General features: G+C 46.4%; 2 protein-coding genes across 4 annotated transcripts in view; one reads left to right on the top strand and one right to left on the bottom strand.

The window, feature by feature from the left end:
- The first annotated feature begins 5,164 nt into the window (after positions 1-5,164).
- On the top strand, positions 5,165-8,028 carry LOC118087955 (somatostatin-2-like). The gene is made up of 2 exons (XM_035121048.2): positions 5,165-5,334; positions 7,804-8,028. The coding sequence occupies exons 1-2, from the start codon at positions 5,233-5,235 to the stop codon at positions 8,026-8,028; spliced, it is 327 nt and encodes a 108-aa protein (XP_034976939.1). The 5' UTR covers positions 5,165-5,232.
- Positions 7,952-18,185, bottom strand: part of TARDBP (TAR DNA binding protein) — a 49,405-nt gene continuing 39,171 nt past the window's right edge. For 2 of the 3 annotated variants that reach the window (XM_035121043.2, XM_035121044.2), the window contains exon 8: positions 7,952-17,797. In XM_035121043.2, the coding sequence (XP_034976934.1) occupies positions 17,767-17,797 (31 nt within the window). In that variant the 3' untranslated portion in view covers positions 7,952-17,766. The remainder of the gene's footprint in view (positions 17,798-18,185) is intronic. The other variant, XR_009557814.1, reaches the window with a different exon arrangement.

Here is an 18,185-nt window from a genome sequence, read left to right as displayed (position 1 = left end):
GCTTCAAATACTCTTCTTTTCAACCTTGTTTCACTGTGTTAAAGGATGGATGTTTGCATTTTCATGTTTGTTATAATTCATAAATGGCTCAGAACCCTGCTTTGCCATCAAGTGATATATACATTCATAAATTTATTGATTTATTTCATCTACCAAAATTTATATATGGCTTGGCTGTAAAAAAAATAAACAAGCCTCTAGGCAATTTGCAACAATATGAAATAAAACATTAAAGTTATTGATTAAAACAGGTATTAAAGATATCTAAAAGATTATTAAAATCGACAGTGGCTAAAAACAATAACAATGCAGCAACAACGGCAACAATAACCCACCATGTATCCTTTATATTTCTGGATAAAGGTAAAGAGACCCTTGACCGTTAGGTCCAGTCGCGGACGACTCTGGGGTTGTGGCCGAGGGAGCTGGCATACAACTTCCGGGCATGACTAAGCCGCTTCTGGCGAAACCAGAGCAGCGCACGGAAACGCCATTTACCTTCCCACTAGAGAAACTATTTATCTACTTGCACTTTGATGTGCTTTCGAACTGCTAGGTTGGCAGGAGCTCACCCCATCGCGGGGATTCGAACCCCCGACCTTCTGATCGGCAAGCCCTAGGTTCTGTGGTTTAGACCACACCGCCACCTGCGTCCTAGACATCTGGAAAGGCTTGCCTTTTTTAAAAAAGTTTTAGGTGCTGAATAAAACACTGTGAAGGAACCTGCCATGTGTCAATGGGCAGGGAGTTTCAAAGTGCAAGTGCTGCCACACTAAAAGATTGGTTTCTTACAACTGTAACAGTAATAATTTTGGGTTTTGTCCAACCAAATCTTACGCTGAAGCCCATTTAAATTAATGGGCATAAGTTAGCCATGGTCCATAAACTTCAGTGTGTTTACTCTGAGTACGATCAAAACTGAATACAGCCCCTTCTTAGCAATGATTCCCAAAGTCTTCATTCCTTATGGGTAGCATATTTTTTATATGCATTGAGCAATCCAATTATTTCCCCCCTGCTTAGCTGGGAGGCAAATTTGCAGTTGGTCACCCAGAGTTCCCCTTTGCTGACTCAAACAATAAGCTTGAAGGTAAGCCTTGCAATTAATTAAATATGCTAATTAACCCGCAGCCCTTCATCATGCCCGTTATTACGGGGAAAGGCGGGGTTCTCCAGAATCGCACAGCGTAGCTATGCAGTTGTGAACGAGCGAGCTTCCTGGTGCGTTGATGTCTCGGGAATTGGCATGCGAGAGGGATTCCCCGTAGCACACGGGTCGTGGCAGAGTTCCACATGACACATTCAGCCAAGCCAGAGGAAGGACTGAATGCTATGGCAGTGAGAGCACATCTCCATGCTTTAGCTGAAGGCTAGAAAAGACAGCAAATATACATAGGATGATATATGCTTCCTTTTCATATAACAGGCTCAGTATTATCAATAATAATAATAATAATATTTATTTTGTTTTTCAAATTAAAATTTTACAGAGATATATCAAACATAAATCATAAAAAAACAAGATTCCCAGGAATCTCCTGGACTTCCATCCACCCCTTTGGGGGGGTCCTATTATTTATCATTTCCTTCTGCATCTTTTATGATAGTCCAAAATCTTTTACATCTCCATTGTATCCAGAATTCACCCTTAAACTACAAGTGATATTCCAATCCAACTAACGGTTTTAACTGTTTACAATGGTCTTTAGGATAGGCTATACATTTTTCCCATTCCTTATTAAAATTTTGGTCTTCCTGATTTCTGATTCTTCCCGTCATTTTAGCCATTTCAGCATAGTACATCAACTTCATCTGCCATTCTTCTCTGGTGGGGATTTTGTCTTCTTTCCATTTCTGGGCCAATAACATCCACGCAGCCGTGGTTGCATACATAAATAGTCTTTTATGCTCCCTTGGGATTTCGGTACCAGGCCCAGTATTGTCTACATTGACTGGCAGCAGCTCGCCAATGATTCTTCCACAGCACTACCTGGCTGCAGACTACAGGTAGGTAGCCGTGTTGGTCTGAGTCGAAGCAAAATAAAAAAATTCCTTCAGTAGCACCTTAAAGACCAACTAAGTTTATATTTTGGTATGAGCTTTCGTGTGCATGCACACTTCTTCAGATACACGAAGAAGTGTGCATGCACACGAAAGCTCATACCAAAATATAAACTTAGTTGGTCTTTAAGGTGCTACTGAAGGAATTTTTTTATTTGGCTGCAGACTTTTAGCCTACCCAAGGGATAAGGCACCAGCAGTCTCCAGCCAGCGCCATATAGGTGACACTGACTGGTAGCAGCAATCCAGGGGATCAGACTGGGGTGCTGAAATGCTGAGGGTTGAACAGGAGACGTTCTGCATGCAAGGCAGGTGGTCTACCACTGAGCTCTGGCTCTTCCTTGAGGAGGCGTGTGCTGAATCAGACCATTGGTCCATCTAGGTCAGTTCTGTCTACCCTGGTTGGTGGCAGCTATCCAGGATTTCTGATCCTTATCCCAGCCTTACCTGGCAAAGCCAGAGATTGAGCCTAGGGCCTTTTACAAGCAAAGCAGAGGCTCTGCCACCGAGGCACAGTCCTTTCTCTGAATAAAGGAGGCTGCCTCCTCCTACCTACCTGAGTCCACCATTGGGTTTGCAGGAAATGTGGGTCGCCAAGAAGGCTGCAGAGTCCAAACCACCAGCGAGGCGGTTTATAGAAGGAAAGGCAGGACATTCACAAACACCCCTTGGCCATTTTGAAAGTAAGGCAAGTGCAACAAAAACTTTGCACCCACCCATAATAATTTCGCCAACATTTCCTTTCCCCTTTGATGGTTTCGGAATGCAACCTATTTTAACAGCAGTTGCTGGGCGGAGGTAGGGTTGCCACATTTCAAAAAGTAAAAGCCAGGGCACTCCTGGTTTTAGACAAACCCCAAAGTTGTTGAGCCAAAGAAATGTGATTTTTTAAAATAAAATAAAATAAAATTGACTTGCCTAAGATCCAGGACAAAGTGTCGCCTTTCGGAAATTACGTCTTTGAAATCCCTATGCAGAGGGTTGCAGAAGAAGGAGAATGCCGAGAGAAGTCTTTGGGCACAGCACTGTACTCCATCAATCCTCCTCTCCTGTGTACCTGTCATCCAGTAGCCACTTGCCTCCATAGGCTCTCGGTGGTAAGCAGAAGGCTCGTGCCACCAGCTCTTCTGAAAGACCACCTCCATCAGGGTCCTCTTGCTGCTCAGCTGGTTTCCATCTCAGCTGTTCATTACAAGAACTGCTATTTTACTTTAAGAATTGGTGCTTGAGTTTGATTTTTTTTTCCTCCCTGTCTCTCTTTCCTTTCATGCTGTGCCCTTTAGATAGTAAAACTGCAGAGAATTGTTTTGCTCAATTGCAGGTAGGCTGGTCTGGGAGTCTTTTTGGCTGAAGAGTCCAATTTAAGTGCTCTAAACAAATACCTTGTTAAGTGAAGGATCTTTCAGAAGCACAACTAACCCCCCCTTCAGACTTCTCTGGTTGGGACACGGCCAGATGAGCAGGCACAATATCAGGACTGGTGCCCCACTCACTGCAAGCAGATTAAGGTTTTGCACATGGAATAACTCTCAGAAGGCACTGCAATATCGTGTGTGTGTGTGTGTGTGTGTGTGTGTGTGTGTGTGTGTGTAAAGAAACTCAATTTAACATCCTACTGGGACATCTTAGGTAACTTCCTCTCATTTCCAGGCCTCCAGTTATTGAGTATTTTTAATATTTACATTGCAATCACGAAAAGGGCAATATTCTTTAAAACCTCTATTTATATGCAAGTGCAATTTGCTTTCATACACTCTCTTTTAATAATTAAAAAAACAATAACTTTAGCAGCCGTGCCTTGGATATCATTTGCTTCATTTTACAACAGGAAGCACAGTAGTAATTTTATAAATAAAAATAAAAAAATAAAAAGGTGTCATCATGGTGCAGATGAGGAGGGAAGCAGGGGCCAGTGGGGTGTTCATGGGTGCAGAAAAACAAACCTAGGCATTGCTCTCAAAAGATTTCCAGCCTAAGGGGGAGATTGACAGATTATAGAGCCTTTGTTGCACATTAAAGGGAGATGGTTTGAATTGTATATGGGCTTAAAGCTGTCTTCCCCAACCAACCTCCTTCCCTGGCCAGATCTTTTGGACTACTGCCTCCATCCGCCCCAGCCAGCACAAGCATCTGGAGGGTGCCTGATTACCTAAGGCTGATGCAAAATAATGAAATATGTTTTTCTCAGGAAGAAGAAGAAGAGAAGAGGAGTTTGGATTTGATATCCCGCTGAGTCTCTAAGCAGCTAACATTCTTCTTTCCCTTCCTCCCCCACAACAAACACTCTGTGAGGTGGGGGGGGGGGCTGAGAGACTTCAAAGAAGTGTGACTAGCCCAAGGTCACCCAGCAGCTGCATGTGGAGGAGCAGAGACGCGAACCCGGTTCACCACTACACCACACTGGTGGAGAGCGTTGTGCTGTGTCCCATTGGTGTAGTAGTGGGGGCACCTGCCCTTCTTCTGATAGGAAATGCTGTGCAGGGGGGGGGCAAAGAAATGAGGGTTGAGGGGGGTCAGTTGGGGGTGAGTGAGAAATGTCCCTACAGTGGTACCTCTGGTTACAAACGCTTCAGGCTAGAAATGCTTCAGGTGACAGACTCTGGTAACCTGGAAGTAGTACCTCAAGTTAAGAACTTTACTTCACGATGAGAACAGAAATCGTGCGGGGGTGGTGCAGTGGCAGCGGGAGGCCTCATTAGCTAAAGTGGTACCTCAGGTAAAGAACAGTTTCGGGTTAAGAACGGACCTTCGGAACGAATTAAGTTCTTAACCAGAGGTGCCACTGTATTTTCATCTGAGCAGTATTGGAGGGCATGGCTATGCGAACTCTTTCCAACTTCAGATGTATTTTAGGAGAGGCTAAGTAAAATAAAATGATTGCACATCTCCCTCTGTTGTTGTTGTTGTTGTTTTCCCTTATTCTTTCAATTCAAAATGTGCCCCTGGACTTGTCTTCCCTCCGGATCACTAGTCTTCACCCACGGAGAGGCTCGTGCTGACTATCCACCAAAGTGCCATTGGATTTGACTGCCTGCGTCACTCAGGCACCGCTCAGGGAGGGCTTTATAAAAAGCAGGTGCTGCATCCCACTCTTGAGGACAAGACCAGACTAGGGAACAGCTCTGTCCCTCTCAGCCTTAGAACCAAGGAGATTCCAGGGGAACCTCCGCCATGCAGCTGGTGGCCAGGCTCATCGCTGTTCTGCTGCTGGTGTGGAGCATGAGAGCATCCGCCTTGCCTGGGGAGGATAAGTTTTCTGTACAGAGCAGCAGGGTGAGTTGAAAAAGGACAGCTTTCCTTAAAAAAATTCTAGGGTTTTGTGCAGAAGACTTTTGATGTTTCTGGTGCTTTAAAAGATGGGCAAAGCCGCCTGGTGGAGGAGAGGAGACTGTACACAAGAGGGAGGCTTTTGGAGGGGATGGAAAGGGAATGGGAGAACGCACAGATGTAAATAATGGAGAGATCTGAGGAATAAAGAAAGTGAACAAAAGGGGAGTAAGTTAAATAGCAAAGAAGGGTGTTTTTTTTTCAAGGTTGTTATCTTTTTTCTTGAGTACATAATACCAAACTCAAACTAAGGACTAGCTGCGGAATGCAGAGAGAACGAAATATTTTGCAGTGCAACCCCAGAGTTCTGCCTGGCTCAATCAACAGGACTTATTCCCAGGTAAGTGGAGGCTGGATTGCAGCCTAAAAGGCAAGGAAGGAGAGGAGAAGAAACAGAAAGAAGGAGAGGGAAGGTGAGTGGGTCCATCAAAGCAAAAGAGAGGAGAGAAGGGCTTTTAGTTAAATGCATGCCTCTTGTTTAGAAAGGATGTCAACAGTGGCAAAACAGTCCTCTGGGGAGGTGCTGCAGCTGAGTGGAGTTCCCAGGTTCAATCTCCGGCATCTCCAGGAAGGGCTGGGAATATCCCCTGCCTGAAACCCTGGATAACTTCTGCCAGTCAGTGTAGACAATACTGAGCGAGACAGACCAAAGGTCTGATTCAAGATAAGGTGGTGTTCTCCTAATGGCTGCTGTTTGTTTGCTCCTTTTCCTGACCAAAATCCAACAGGCGTGGTTCCCCCCAAAAATTGTTTAGAGAGGTGGGGACTACACCTGTTACATTTCTCCCTGTGGTTAAATGCACTGCTAGGAAGTGTGTAGGAAGGGGGGGGGTACACAGTACAGCCCTAAACATGTCAACTCAAATGTCCTATTGAATTCAATAGGGTTTGCTCTCAGGTGTTTGAGATTGCAACCGTAATTTACGAAGGCACAAAGGGCTAAAATAAAAATTGACTCACATATACTGAGGGTAGTGATATTAGCTTACTGTTGTGTGACAGGGAACGAGCTAAGCTATTATTATTTCAATTTTAAATACCTTTTTCACTGTTACGCTGCACAATTTAGCTCTGACTCTTATGAGCTAGCATCTTTATTTGATCAGGGAGATTAAACCACTAGGCAGTGAAGCCTGCATTCCATTTCCCTTCCACCCCACATGCATTCTTTGCTAAGCGCAAGTCTATGAGCCCTTAACAGCAGGGTTGAAATGCAGAAAACCCATCTATGTAGCTTCCTGGGGCCATTGCCTGTGTCGAATCCCTGTCTGCTGTACTGTTCAGAAATTTTATTTATGTTTCTAAAAACCATTTGCATGTTTCTTCTCAGTCCAAAAAAGCAGCCCCCACCAAAGTGGCTCAAGTGAGGTGGGGGGAATGGATATATTCTATAGGATAAAACCAGAAACAGGATAAAACAAGCAAAGCATGAATATCAGGCACAAACGTCAAAGGAAGCTAAAAGCGAGGGGGGGGATGAAGTCTTGAGGGAGGGCTGTAGCTCAGTGGTTAGAGCAGAGCTTTTCAAACTAGAGCATCTGCTTTACATGCAGAAGGGCCCCAGCATCGATGCCTGGCATCACCAGGTAGGCCTGGCCCCTTGTCTGAAATTGCTTGAGAGCTGCTGCCAGTCAGTGCAGACAATACTGAGCTAGGCAGGCCAAGGATCTCACTTGGTATAAGGCAGCACCCAATGTTTCTGTGTCATCAGGGAAGGGCCATAGCTCATGCTTTGCTTGCAGAAGGTCCCAGGTTAAATCTGTGGCATCTCCAGGTATATCCTCTGCCTGGAGAGATGCTGCCAGTCAGTGCAGGCAGTACTGAGCTAGAGGGACCAACAGTCTGATGTAGTATTGCAAAAGGCTGCAGTTCAATAGTAGAGCACCTGCCTTGCATTAAGAAGGTTTCAGATTCTACCCTGGCACCTCCAGTTTAAAAATATCAGGCAGAAGGAGAAGTGAGCATCTGGTTGATGACTATTATGAGAATATATTTCAATCCCACCTTCCTTCCAAGTAGCCATACCTGGTTCGTCTCCCCACCCTATTTCATCCTCACAACAACCCTGTGAGGGGGGTTAGGCTGAGAGAAGACAGGTAACCTAGTGAGATTCATGAGCAAGTGGGAATTCGAACCCAGGTCGCTCACGGTCTTAGTCCAGCACTCAAACCACTACACCGCACTGGCTCTCAGCCTTTGTATGACCTGGCTGACCTTTCTGAGAACTGGGTGCCAGACTGTGATGGATCTTTGGTCTGATCCAGCAGCCAGACGCTTCTTATGTTCTCCATGTATTTTATTTCCGACGGTGACTCTCTGTTTTTAAAACACCTTTACACTATCCGGCAAGGGGGGGGGACTCACTTTCCTGCTTTCTCTTTGCCCTCTGCCCTACTGCTTGCTTTGTGATTGCAGGAGCAAACCAAAGCCCGAAAAGGTCTGATCCTGAAAATGCTGGCAGATCTACTGGACGGGGTGGACGTGGGCCGTGATGGGACGGCTTCCTCCGATGCGGAAGACCTGCTCGAAAGCAAACTGGAGGAAGAGCCCTCCATGCTGGGGAGGTTGCCGCAGCTCACCCAGAGGGATCGCAAAGCCCCCTGTAAAAACTTCTTCTGGAAAACTTTCACTGCTTGCTAACAACACCAGCACCAAGCACTCATTCCCTAGCCTTCCCCTTGTCTTTGCTCTTGGATCGGGGGGCGTGGCTCCAACTCTTCTCTCGCTGTGTAGGGTTGCCAACTTGGTGGCAGGGGTGGGTGGAGATTCATAGGCCTGGCCTGCTCCTGTCCCTTTAAGAGAGGTTTGATCTGCAGCTCTTCCACCTCCCCCCTAGTCCCTCTTTCCTTTTGTGCTATGTATTTAAGACTGTAAGCCTGAGGGCAGGGATTGCCTTGTTCTAATTAGTTCTATGAAAGCTGTTCTTGGAAGCCTTCTTGGCTGGACAATGCTCTAAAAAAATAACAATGATAATAAATTGTGTCCAACATTAACTCCGCCCAGAGCAGCTCTAATTTGCACTTTCCAAAACAATGTGTGACCCAAAACACAGTCGTCTTTCAAAATACGCACTTCCCTGAATTTTGGAAATGCAGTTCTCCAGCCAAGAATTCTTGCAAATACATTATATTGGGGCAAAGTGTGCATTTAAAAATGTGTTATGTTACTGGGGAATAAGCATATAAAAATATTAGGGACAATGCCTAAACTGGATTTCTTTTAGCTGGCATGCAGCAGAAAATAACCGGCCACATGTCAGTCTCTGCAGATCAAACAGGACTGTTGAAAGGGACATGGAAACAAGGGAGCAGTTGAGACACAGGCCCTTCCCCACACTGTGCATCATTGTTTTGAAAAGCATCTGTCCATCTTTTGCTCTCTCACTTTTTTTTAAGAAATAAAAAATCTTCATCAAATGTTTCAAACTTTTGGTTTCATGATGGTTCCATCCACAAATAAAGCATGACCTATAGGTGCTTTGGGAATATGACCTGATATTTGTTTTTTTCTTATTTTTCCTTACTACCGCGGCATGACCTTCGAAAGCCTGCTTCCCGGCTTGGATTCCGGACGGATCAAAATGCACAGAGTATAATGATAACATTTGCTCCCATGAGATGGCTTTAAAAGACATGACAAATTCATGGAGGAGGGAAAGGCTATCAGCTCTGGCTATGCTCTACTTTCCAAGGCAGTTGGACTCCATTTGTCTCACAGGACAATGGAGTACGCTTCTGCAGGTGAAGCCAAACTGCTGCATTAGCAGCACCAAAGTGACCTTCCTGGGGTGTGGGCCTGGGCAGTGTGTATGAAGGTCCTGGGCTGCTCAGACAACAAGACCCCCTCTCGGCCTCACTGATGTGGTCCAAAGGAAAGCAGAGCCATACATTTGGCACCAGCTAGGCTGCAGGACTTGCTGGGAGGAGGCGTACAATCATCTTAGGGACTCCACTCCAGATTTGTGAAGGTTTATGCATTAGTCTTTTCTTCTCCCGAAGATATCCCTCAAGGCAGCAGAGGTTTAGGATCAGAGTTTTCCTTCTTCTATTAGGGCTTTCCTTACCTTAAGGAAATCAGCCCTGAGTGCTCCCTGGAAGGACAGATGCTGAAGCTGAGGCTCCAATACTTTGGCCACCTCATGAGAAGAGAAGAATCCTTGGGAAAGACTCTGATGTTGGGAAAGATTGAGGGCACTAGGAGAAGGAGACGACAGAGGACGAGATGGTTGGACAGTGTTCTCGAAGCTACAAACATGAGTTTGACCAAATTGCGGGAGGCAGTGCAAGACAGGAGTGCCTGGCGTGCTCTGGTCCATGGGGTCACGAAGAGTCGGACACGACTAAACGACTAAACAACAACATTAGGGCTTTCTTCCCAGGTTGATGAGACCCATCTGCCCCCCACTTCCCTCTACAGCATGTTGGTCTTGTCCGCTCAATTCTCCAGAGACTGTCTTCACGTGCAGGGGAAGTCCCTAACTCAGAGAGTGTTTGAAACCCATCAGATACCCCTCACCTGGTTTAGCCGGCCACTCAAAGACATTCCCAGGGTGTGGCCACTGTCACATGCTAACAGCTTCTTGGAGCCATAGGTGAGTGAGAGCTGAGTGCAGGGTGATGGCCTAAAGTGGACCAACTACCCCAGAAGGAGCACAATGCGTCCCCCACCAGAGTTACTATCCCTCCCCTAACATCCCATACTGCCTCTGAATACTAGTCGCAGGGAGCTGTTGCACTTATGTGCTGCTTTCAGGCTTCCCAGAAGAGGCACCTGGTTGGCCACTGTGAAAATAGACTGCTGGAACCGGCAGCCAGGCTCTTCTTAAGTTCTTAAGTTGGCTGGCTTTTCTGAGCCTCTCCAGACAGAAGGCTGAAAGAGATTGCTCGTCCTCCCCCATGCTTGGGAGAAGGGCCTTCCAAGGTAGCTACCAGAAATAAATGGACCCTCCTTAGCCATAGGCAGCCCACCTCCAAATTCCAGTTGTTGGGAATCACAAGTATAGTGTTAGTTACAGGTAGGTAGCCGTGTTGGTCTGAGTCGAAGCAAAATAAAAAAATTCCTTCAGTAGCACCTTAAAGACCAACTAAGTTTATATTTTGGTATGAGATTTCGTGTGCATGCACACTTCTTCAGATACGTATAGTGTTAGTGTGACAAAGTTTCATCTTTCCCAACATCTGGGTTGCAGCTGCAAAGAGCTGCAAAAATACATAGTGTAGGGACTTTCAAAGCATATCCCGAGGACTAGGAAGAGGGAGGGATGGAAGAACACATTTTCAGCCATGGCTGGGATAACTTCTGGCCCTCCTGATATTGCAAAACCCGCCATCCCTGACCATGCTGGCTGGGGTTAATTGGAACTGTAAAGGGTGTGCTTATTTCACATGCATTTAAGCTCCAATTATCACTGTGGGTTAAACCACTGAGCCTAGGGCTTGCTGATCAGAAGGTCGGCGGTTCGAATCCCCACGACGGGGTGAGCTCCCATTGCTCGGTCCCAGCTCCTGCCAACCTAGCAGTTCGAAAGCACGTCAAAGTGCAAGTAGATAATAGGTACTGTTACAGTGGGAAGGGAAATGGTGTTTCCGTGTGCTGCTCTGGTTCGCCGGAAGCGGCTTTGTCATGCTGGCCACAGGACCTGGAAGCTGTACACCGGCTCCCTTGGCGAGATAAGCGCCGCAACCCCAGAGTCGGTCACGACTGGACCCAATGGTCAGGGGTCCCTTTACCTTTATCACTGACTGTAATTTTTGTATTCCATTGCCATTCATCTCCCACCTGAGTTTGCAATCAAAGTGAACGATACTGATGCCAACAAAGGAAACACACAGAATGTTAATTCACTGCGGACAATGAACCAGCAGCTGAAGACAAAGGACATTACACACACACACACACACACACACACACACACACACACACACACACCAACAGCAGCAGCAGCATCCCCACCACTTTTCCCTTGTCCCTATCATGCTTGCCTAAAAACCTACACAGAAACCAGTGCAAGGATGGGAACGCTCTCCAGCAGCCTCCTCCTGAGAGGCACAGCCAGAATCTTCAGCAGTCAACGATGCATCAAAAAAGCAGCCTGACAACCAGCAAAGTGCCAATGAGAAATGTGCCCTTTGCAAAGGAAGATGGGTGGTGTGTGTGAGGGGAGGTGGTCACATTAGTAGGAATTGCTCATCAGCCGAGGGTGAGGTCAGGAGCCTTGCAGCCAACGCAGATGACACTGAAGGTGACGGAAGCCTTGTGCCGACCCACCCCTCCCTTTGCCCAGTGCTGGGCCATAGGGCTTTTGCATAGTCAGCCTAGTTTCATGTGAAGAGAAAATGCTGAAGAATTTTTATTTATTTTTTAATATGCACTCCCAAGTTGCTTTCATTTTCAAAGTGAATTTCTCCAGATCATTGAACAGTTATAGCTCCCGTTGGTAGAGCATGATTCTCTTCATCTCAGAGTTGTGGGTTCGAGGACCACATTGGGCAAAAGATTCCTGCATTACAGGGGGTTGGACTAGATGGCCCTTGTGGTCCCTTCCCACTCTACAATTCTATTATTCTAAGAAAACTCAGCTAGTATCAGGTTAAATGTTTTTAGAAGCATTTAAATATGTAAGGGGACTGAACATAGAAATATAGGAAGCTGCCTTATCCCGAGTCAGACCATTGGCTCCATCTAACTCAATAATGTCAATTTTGACCGGCAGCAGCTCCCCTGAGTTTCAGACAAAGGAGTCTCTCCTAGCCCTACCTAGAGATGCTGGTTATTGAACCCGGGACTTTTTGCATGCAAAGCAGATGCTCTGCCACTGAGCTATTACCCTTCCCTGAGAAAAGACTTCCTCTCTCCCCATCACTGTATCCATTTCCAAACTCGTCATAGTCCCAGGTGAGCAAACGAATTACCAAAATTATAGGGGAGGGGGGCCAAGAATCTGATCTCTAACCTGTGCTTCAGCACAAGGCCTGCGAGAGGGCAGACTACCTGACCCACCCACCACTGGGAGCTGGCAGAGTGGGGAAAGCTGCCTGCTTGCAGAAACAGAAAATCCAGGCCAACACTGAGCCGGGATTCAGCTGGCAAGGATGTGGGTTGGTGAAATCCAGGAAGGGCTGAGCTGGGGAAGGCTGTGTAGTGTCCCCAGGAATGCAGCTTGAATCACAGGCGAGGGATCCAAAGGGAAGTGCACAACAAAGACATAAACTTCTGCAGCTTGTGAACGCAGCAGGATGGAGGGAGGGTGGAAGGGCGCCCCTTCGCGTTATTTTTCCCCCAGTATCATGGCTGGAGAGCCGGATCTGAATAGCAAAAGGCTTTCCAGATGACACAGGAGTCTCCCTTTTGCGGGAGCAGGAGAAAACAAGAGACTTGGGTTATTACCGAAGTCATCCTGCTGATCTGTTCTCGAAGCTACGAACATGAGTTTGACCAAACTGCGGGAGGCAGTGCAAGACAGGAGTGCCTGGCGTGCTATGGTCCATGGGGTCACGAAGAGTCGGACACGACTAAACAACAACAACCTGCTGATCTGAAAGGCTGCACGCAGAGCGAGCTCCAGGCATGATATAAGACCAGAAGAGGAGCCCTGCTGGATCAGCTCGGAGGTCCAGCATCCTAGTCTCAAAGCAGCCAATCGTGGGGTGGCCCAGAAGCAGAAGCAGAGTACAACCGCAGTGCCCCTGCCTGCTGCTTGATGCTCCTTAAAAGTCATAAGAACCTAAGAAGAGGCTGGTCGATCAGGTCAAGAGAACATCGGAGTCCAGCTTCCTGTTCCCACAGTGGCCCACTAAATACCTCCTGAAAGCCCAGAGGCAGAGCATGAAGGCAAGAGCCCCTCTCCCACAGATACCCATAAGAAGAGCCCAGTTGGCCCATCTAATCCAGCATCCTGTTCTCAGAGCAGCCAGCCAAATGCCCCCCAAGGGAAGCCATCAAGCAGGACCTGAGTGGAGGGTCACAGATACCCCCATCCTTACCCTAGAGAGACTCATTCCCGAGGGTAACCATATTAGATTTCTGCAGCGAGCACAAACACCTTTTTGCCTCTCAAGGAGCAAAAAGCTTATTCCTCCCTGTGTATGCATGTTTGCTCCTTTGGATAGTGGAAAGAGGGTGGAAAGAGGGTGTCATTTTCTACCAGGGATGGGACAAAGGGGGGGTTTGGAAAAAGAGAAGAGGAGAAGAAGCAGCTAGACCATCATTCTTGTTGACACCAGATTAATCTCTCCCCGCTTCTCATCTGGGCTCTACTTAACAGCACCGTAATGACCAGAAATTGCCTCTGACAAATCAGTGGTGAAGTTTGCCTAGTCGCAGCTGCCATGCCAATGGACGAGTCATTATTCTTTCAATTTAGCCCCCTGATGCCTCTTAGCATGCCTTTCGGGCTCCCTACATGGTGCTCCTTAGCCTAGCTTGCAGGGCAACTGCCCAAGGCTGACCCCCTCCACCCACACCCTGGAGAATGGCCTAATGAGAATGAATGGAAAGCCCTTTCACAGCAAATGGGAAGCAGATGACTCAAAATGGCTTTTTCTCTTGGCCACTTTAAAACCGGGAGAGGGGGGAGGGGGCGGGAGGCAAAACTATTCACACCATAGATTTGAAGCACTCAGATACCACTTTAACCAGCAATGGCCTCCCGCCCACCCCCTGAATTCTGGGAGCTGCAGTTTGTAAAGGTGCTGAGAGTTGTTCAGAGGCCCCCTATTCCCCCACCATACCCTCCAACATTTCTCTGCTGAAAACAGGGACGGCCTAAGGAAAAGTGGGACATTCCGGGATCAAATCAGAAACTGGGGTGGCTTCTGTAAATCCGGGACTGTCCCTGGTAAAATAGGAATACTTGGAGGGTCTGCCACCCCAGAGCTACAATTCCCATAGTGGTTTAACAATCAATCCCTCTTCATGGGGAACTCTGGAGACTGTAGCTCCATGAGGGTCTCCTAAGAAAAGCACAAACCCTCACCTATGGATCATAGCTGCCAAGTTATCCCTTTTTTTAAGGGATTTTCCCTTATGCTGAATAGGCTTCCTCGCGAGAAAAGGGAAAACTTGGCAGCTATGCTATGGATTTGTATTAATATGACTAGCTCATCACCAATGAAGTTTTACTCAGCATAGACCCACTGAAATAAAAGGAACTAAGTGAGGACACATTCACCCCATACATTTAAGGCACTATACCACGTGTTCTCGAAGCTACGAACATGAGTTTGACCAAACTGCGGGAGGCAGTGGAAGACAGGAGTGCCTGGCGTGCTCTGGTCCATGGGGTCACGAAGAGTCAGACATGACTAAACGACTAAACAACAACAACAACAACACGTTAAACAGCCATAGTTCCCTGCTCCCACAAAACAAAACAATCCTGGGAGCTGTGGTTTATCAAAGGTGCTGAGAGTTGAGGAGACACCTATTCCCTGGAAAGAGGGATTGACTATTAAACTAGTCTAGCTGCTAGTCTAGGGAGCCATGGCTGTTCAAAGTGGTATCGTAGTGCTTTAAAAGCATGGGGTGAGTGTGTCCTGAGTTCCTCAAGCGTCCCTAGATTGCTCAGCTCCCACAAATCCTTTTGGCAGTCCAGCAAGCAGCACCTAGCACATGCCTAGCACAGGCTCCTTTTCAACAGCAACGGGATCAACAGTCATTTTGTGACACAGAATCCCCAATAGCTACGGAGTTGAAGCCCATCTTATTCCTCCTGCCTGTGACACTTCATTTTCATCATATATCTATATATATTCCCTGGGAAAACTTCTGCATCGAAGGTGCAAAATTGCAATTATACACTTCAGAAGTTGTTTTGAGCAGCAGCAAAGTGTGTGTGTTGGGCGGAGGGGGGACGGACGATGGCTCTCAAATCTTTCAGATTCCATTATGGTCCTTCTGTGAAAACACATCGACTCCCATTAGAGAGATGCCACTCACCCACAGAACCTCCATTTCAAGGCTGAGAAAAGTGATTAAGAAAACTTGAAAGAAACAGCCTCTCTCTCAGCCAGTCTGGATCTCCTCCTTGACCTGCCAAATGAAGGTGGTGAGTGGTAGGGTAGTGGAACTTTCAGAAGTGCAGAGCCCCTTGAGGGTGATTTTAATATTTAAATGCCGCCCATCTGACTGGATTGCCACAGCCACATAGCCTTACAGGTGAAGCCAAGACCAGTCCTGCCATTAGGCAGTGAGATGATTGCCTCAGGTGGCATATGCTGGGAGATGGTGGTGCTCCTCAACTCTTCATCCTGAGCTCATTAACCATACCATTCTGTTGGAGAAGAGAGCTGTGTCTTGCATCTTGCCCTCCACCTCCAACTTGCTGATCTCCCTTCAGGGGCAGTCCAGTGCCATGCTCCTAGTATTGAAGTAGGATACACAACTATAGGTGCGAGTGGGGGGGGTGTCATTCTTTCCTTTGCCTCAGGCAGCAAAATGTATTGGGCTGGTCTTGACTGCACCCTTTCATAACTGCACCCCCTTCTAAGATTATACAACCTTCAAAAATTATACAATATTCTTAGAATTATACAATAACTAGGGATGCATTGCAACAATCAAAGCAGATCGCCACGTGTTGCCTTTCGGCTACAGCTTTTATTTTTCTCTGCGCACACATAGGCAAATGATTCTGAGTGCCCCAATATCTTCTTCTGTTGTGAATTAATTTGTGTTTTCCATTAAATGCCATTGTGCATAGCAGAACTCACACATCATTTTCTTGAAACTGAAGGATCCTGTGTTTTCAGTGTCCTTAATTGCTTAGCTTTGGAGCAAAGCTTTGTTCTAACTCTTCCTCAGTGTTTTCTCTGCACACCTATTCCCCTCCCAGAGCTACAATTCCTAGAGTTCCCTGTGAAGAGGGTTTGATTCTTAAATCACTCTAGGAACTGTAGCTCTGGCAGGGGAATAGGGGGCTCCTAACAACTCTCAGCACCCTTAACAGACTACAACTCCTAGAAATAGGTGGAGCAATGGAATGTATCCAATGCTAGCCTTGCTTAAAAGCAGGCCCATCAAAGCTAATAGACATGGCTAATTTAGTTCAATTAACCTCAGGGGTTCTACTCTGAGAAGGACTTAGTTGGATACAACCAAGTTGCAGGCGGGCGGGCGGGAGTGTGGGAGTGAGTGATATGAAATCAGGCACAAGTGTTAGTCTGAATCCTACCTCCTTTGAAATTTTGCACTACATAGCCTGGCTTCTCAGGCAGTGATCTATAGAGTTTGCACATGAAGTATTTATGTGACCATCAGGTACTTGGCACTCCAAGGCACATCTTCCACATGCTTCAATGTTACGACTTGCTATCAAAAGCATCCATCTGTTTAAAACCTGGATGCCAAGTCTGGTGTGGAAGCCAAGTCAACAAATCAAATGCAAGTGTGATGTTTGCTCCTCTGCTCCACTTTATGATGATGGAACGATTGGGATGAAAGCTTGCAGAGCTGGATTCTGACTTACAGTAGCAGATCATAAGAGTACAAGGCTTAATTTGAGTCCCCATGAACTCAGAACCCAGAGGAGAGACAGGACAGGCTCAGTTTCTAGAGTCTGCAAGCGCTCTGCTATCTTGGTTGCGTCTAGAAAGGGCAGAGATTTCAGTAAAAATATATAGAGGATTTAAACTACATCGGGAGGGAGGAGTTAGAAACAGAATCAATAGCAAACCCCTACCTCAATAACAACTCGACAGTTTGGAAAATCTGGAGTAAAAAAAATAATGCACATCAATCTCTGACTTTTGTCTTCTGGGTTTCTGGGAGTTTCCTGTTGTTATTCTGTCTCTCACAGCTACAACAAACTTACCATTAAAGTTATGGACTGGTCATTTCTTCATCAGAGGGCAAACGGGCAAATTTAGCAGGGGGTCAAATACTTTTCCCCCCTCCCTGTAATTCTAAAGCTAACAAGCTGTTAGAAACCTTGTTAAGGAATAATACAATTACCAGGTTTCAATTACATCAAGTCGAACATTTTATAACAATACCCAGTAACAAGCCGAGCCACTAGACCTCCTCTCAACTTGTGAGACATTTATTGCTCAGCAGACCACAAAGAATGGAAAGGGTACAGTTTCAGCAATCTATAACATTTTGTTGGGTGAAAGTATAAGCATTCACAATGGATTTTAAGTCGTCTGGGAACAGGAGTTACAACTAAACACTGATGAAACTTTATAGAGGTGTAGAAGGGGAAAGGCGCCATTTAAATCTGTCTCTGCCAGTTGAGAGAGAATGCCTTAAAAACAGTGTTCCTCTGGGACCTCATTCCCCACACTCTGAGCAGAATAAACAATATGCTTTCCCCCCCGGCATTGGAAGGAGGTGTGGGGAGCAAGGTGGGGAACGAGGTATACCTTTTTCCATATGTGGTAGTCATACAATGGCATTCTTCCATTCCGGAATGCTGTATGTGAAGAAATCAACAAAGTCGCCAGTCAGTCACTGCAGCTATATCCACAACTAGCTTTGCTGCTTATATTTGATGGTAATCTAAATCAGCAATACACAAAGACTTGGTACTCTGTTAACTGCTGTAAGACTTTTTATGGCCCCAAATGAGAAAGTCCTTGAACTGAACACGCTATTCCCGGTCCCCCAACTTTGGAAATGTCATTATCTGCATGGGACCTTCCATGTTAGTTTCCACCATCACCACCACTACCCAGTTTGTGTGCGGTTTGCATGTGTGAGCGGAGACTGTGAGCGATGATGGAATGCAAAAGAGACAAAGTTTCGCATTGCAAGTTTCCTACACTAGAGTGGTATAGTGCTTGCAATGTTTGACTAAGACC

The sequence above is a fragment of the Zootoca vivipara genome, chromosome 6 (assembly GCF_963506605.1).
Source record: "Zootoca vivipara chromosome 6, rZooViv1.1, whole genome shotgun sequence".
Taxonomy (NCBI): Eukaryota; Metazoa; Chordata; class Lepidosauria; order Squamata; family Lacertidae; genus Zootoca; species Zootoca vivipara.
Note: the sequence above shows the minus strand (reverse complement) of the source record. Positions and strands in the feature narration are given on the sequence as shown.

Bases quoted from the DNA above. Each gene is read 5' to 3' on its own strand.
- LOC118087955 (XM_035121048.2), top strand. From the start codon at position 5,233: ATGCAGCTGGTGGCCAGGCTCATCGCTGTTCTGCTGCTGGTGTGGAGC. The intron at 5,335-7,803 runs GTGAGTTGAAAA...TTGTGATTGCAG, and splicing joins TTTCTGTACAGAGCAGCAGG to GAGCAAACCAAAGCCCGAAA.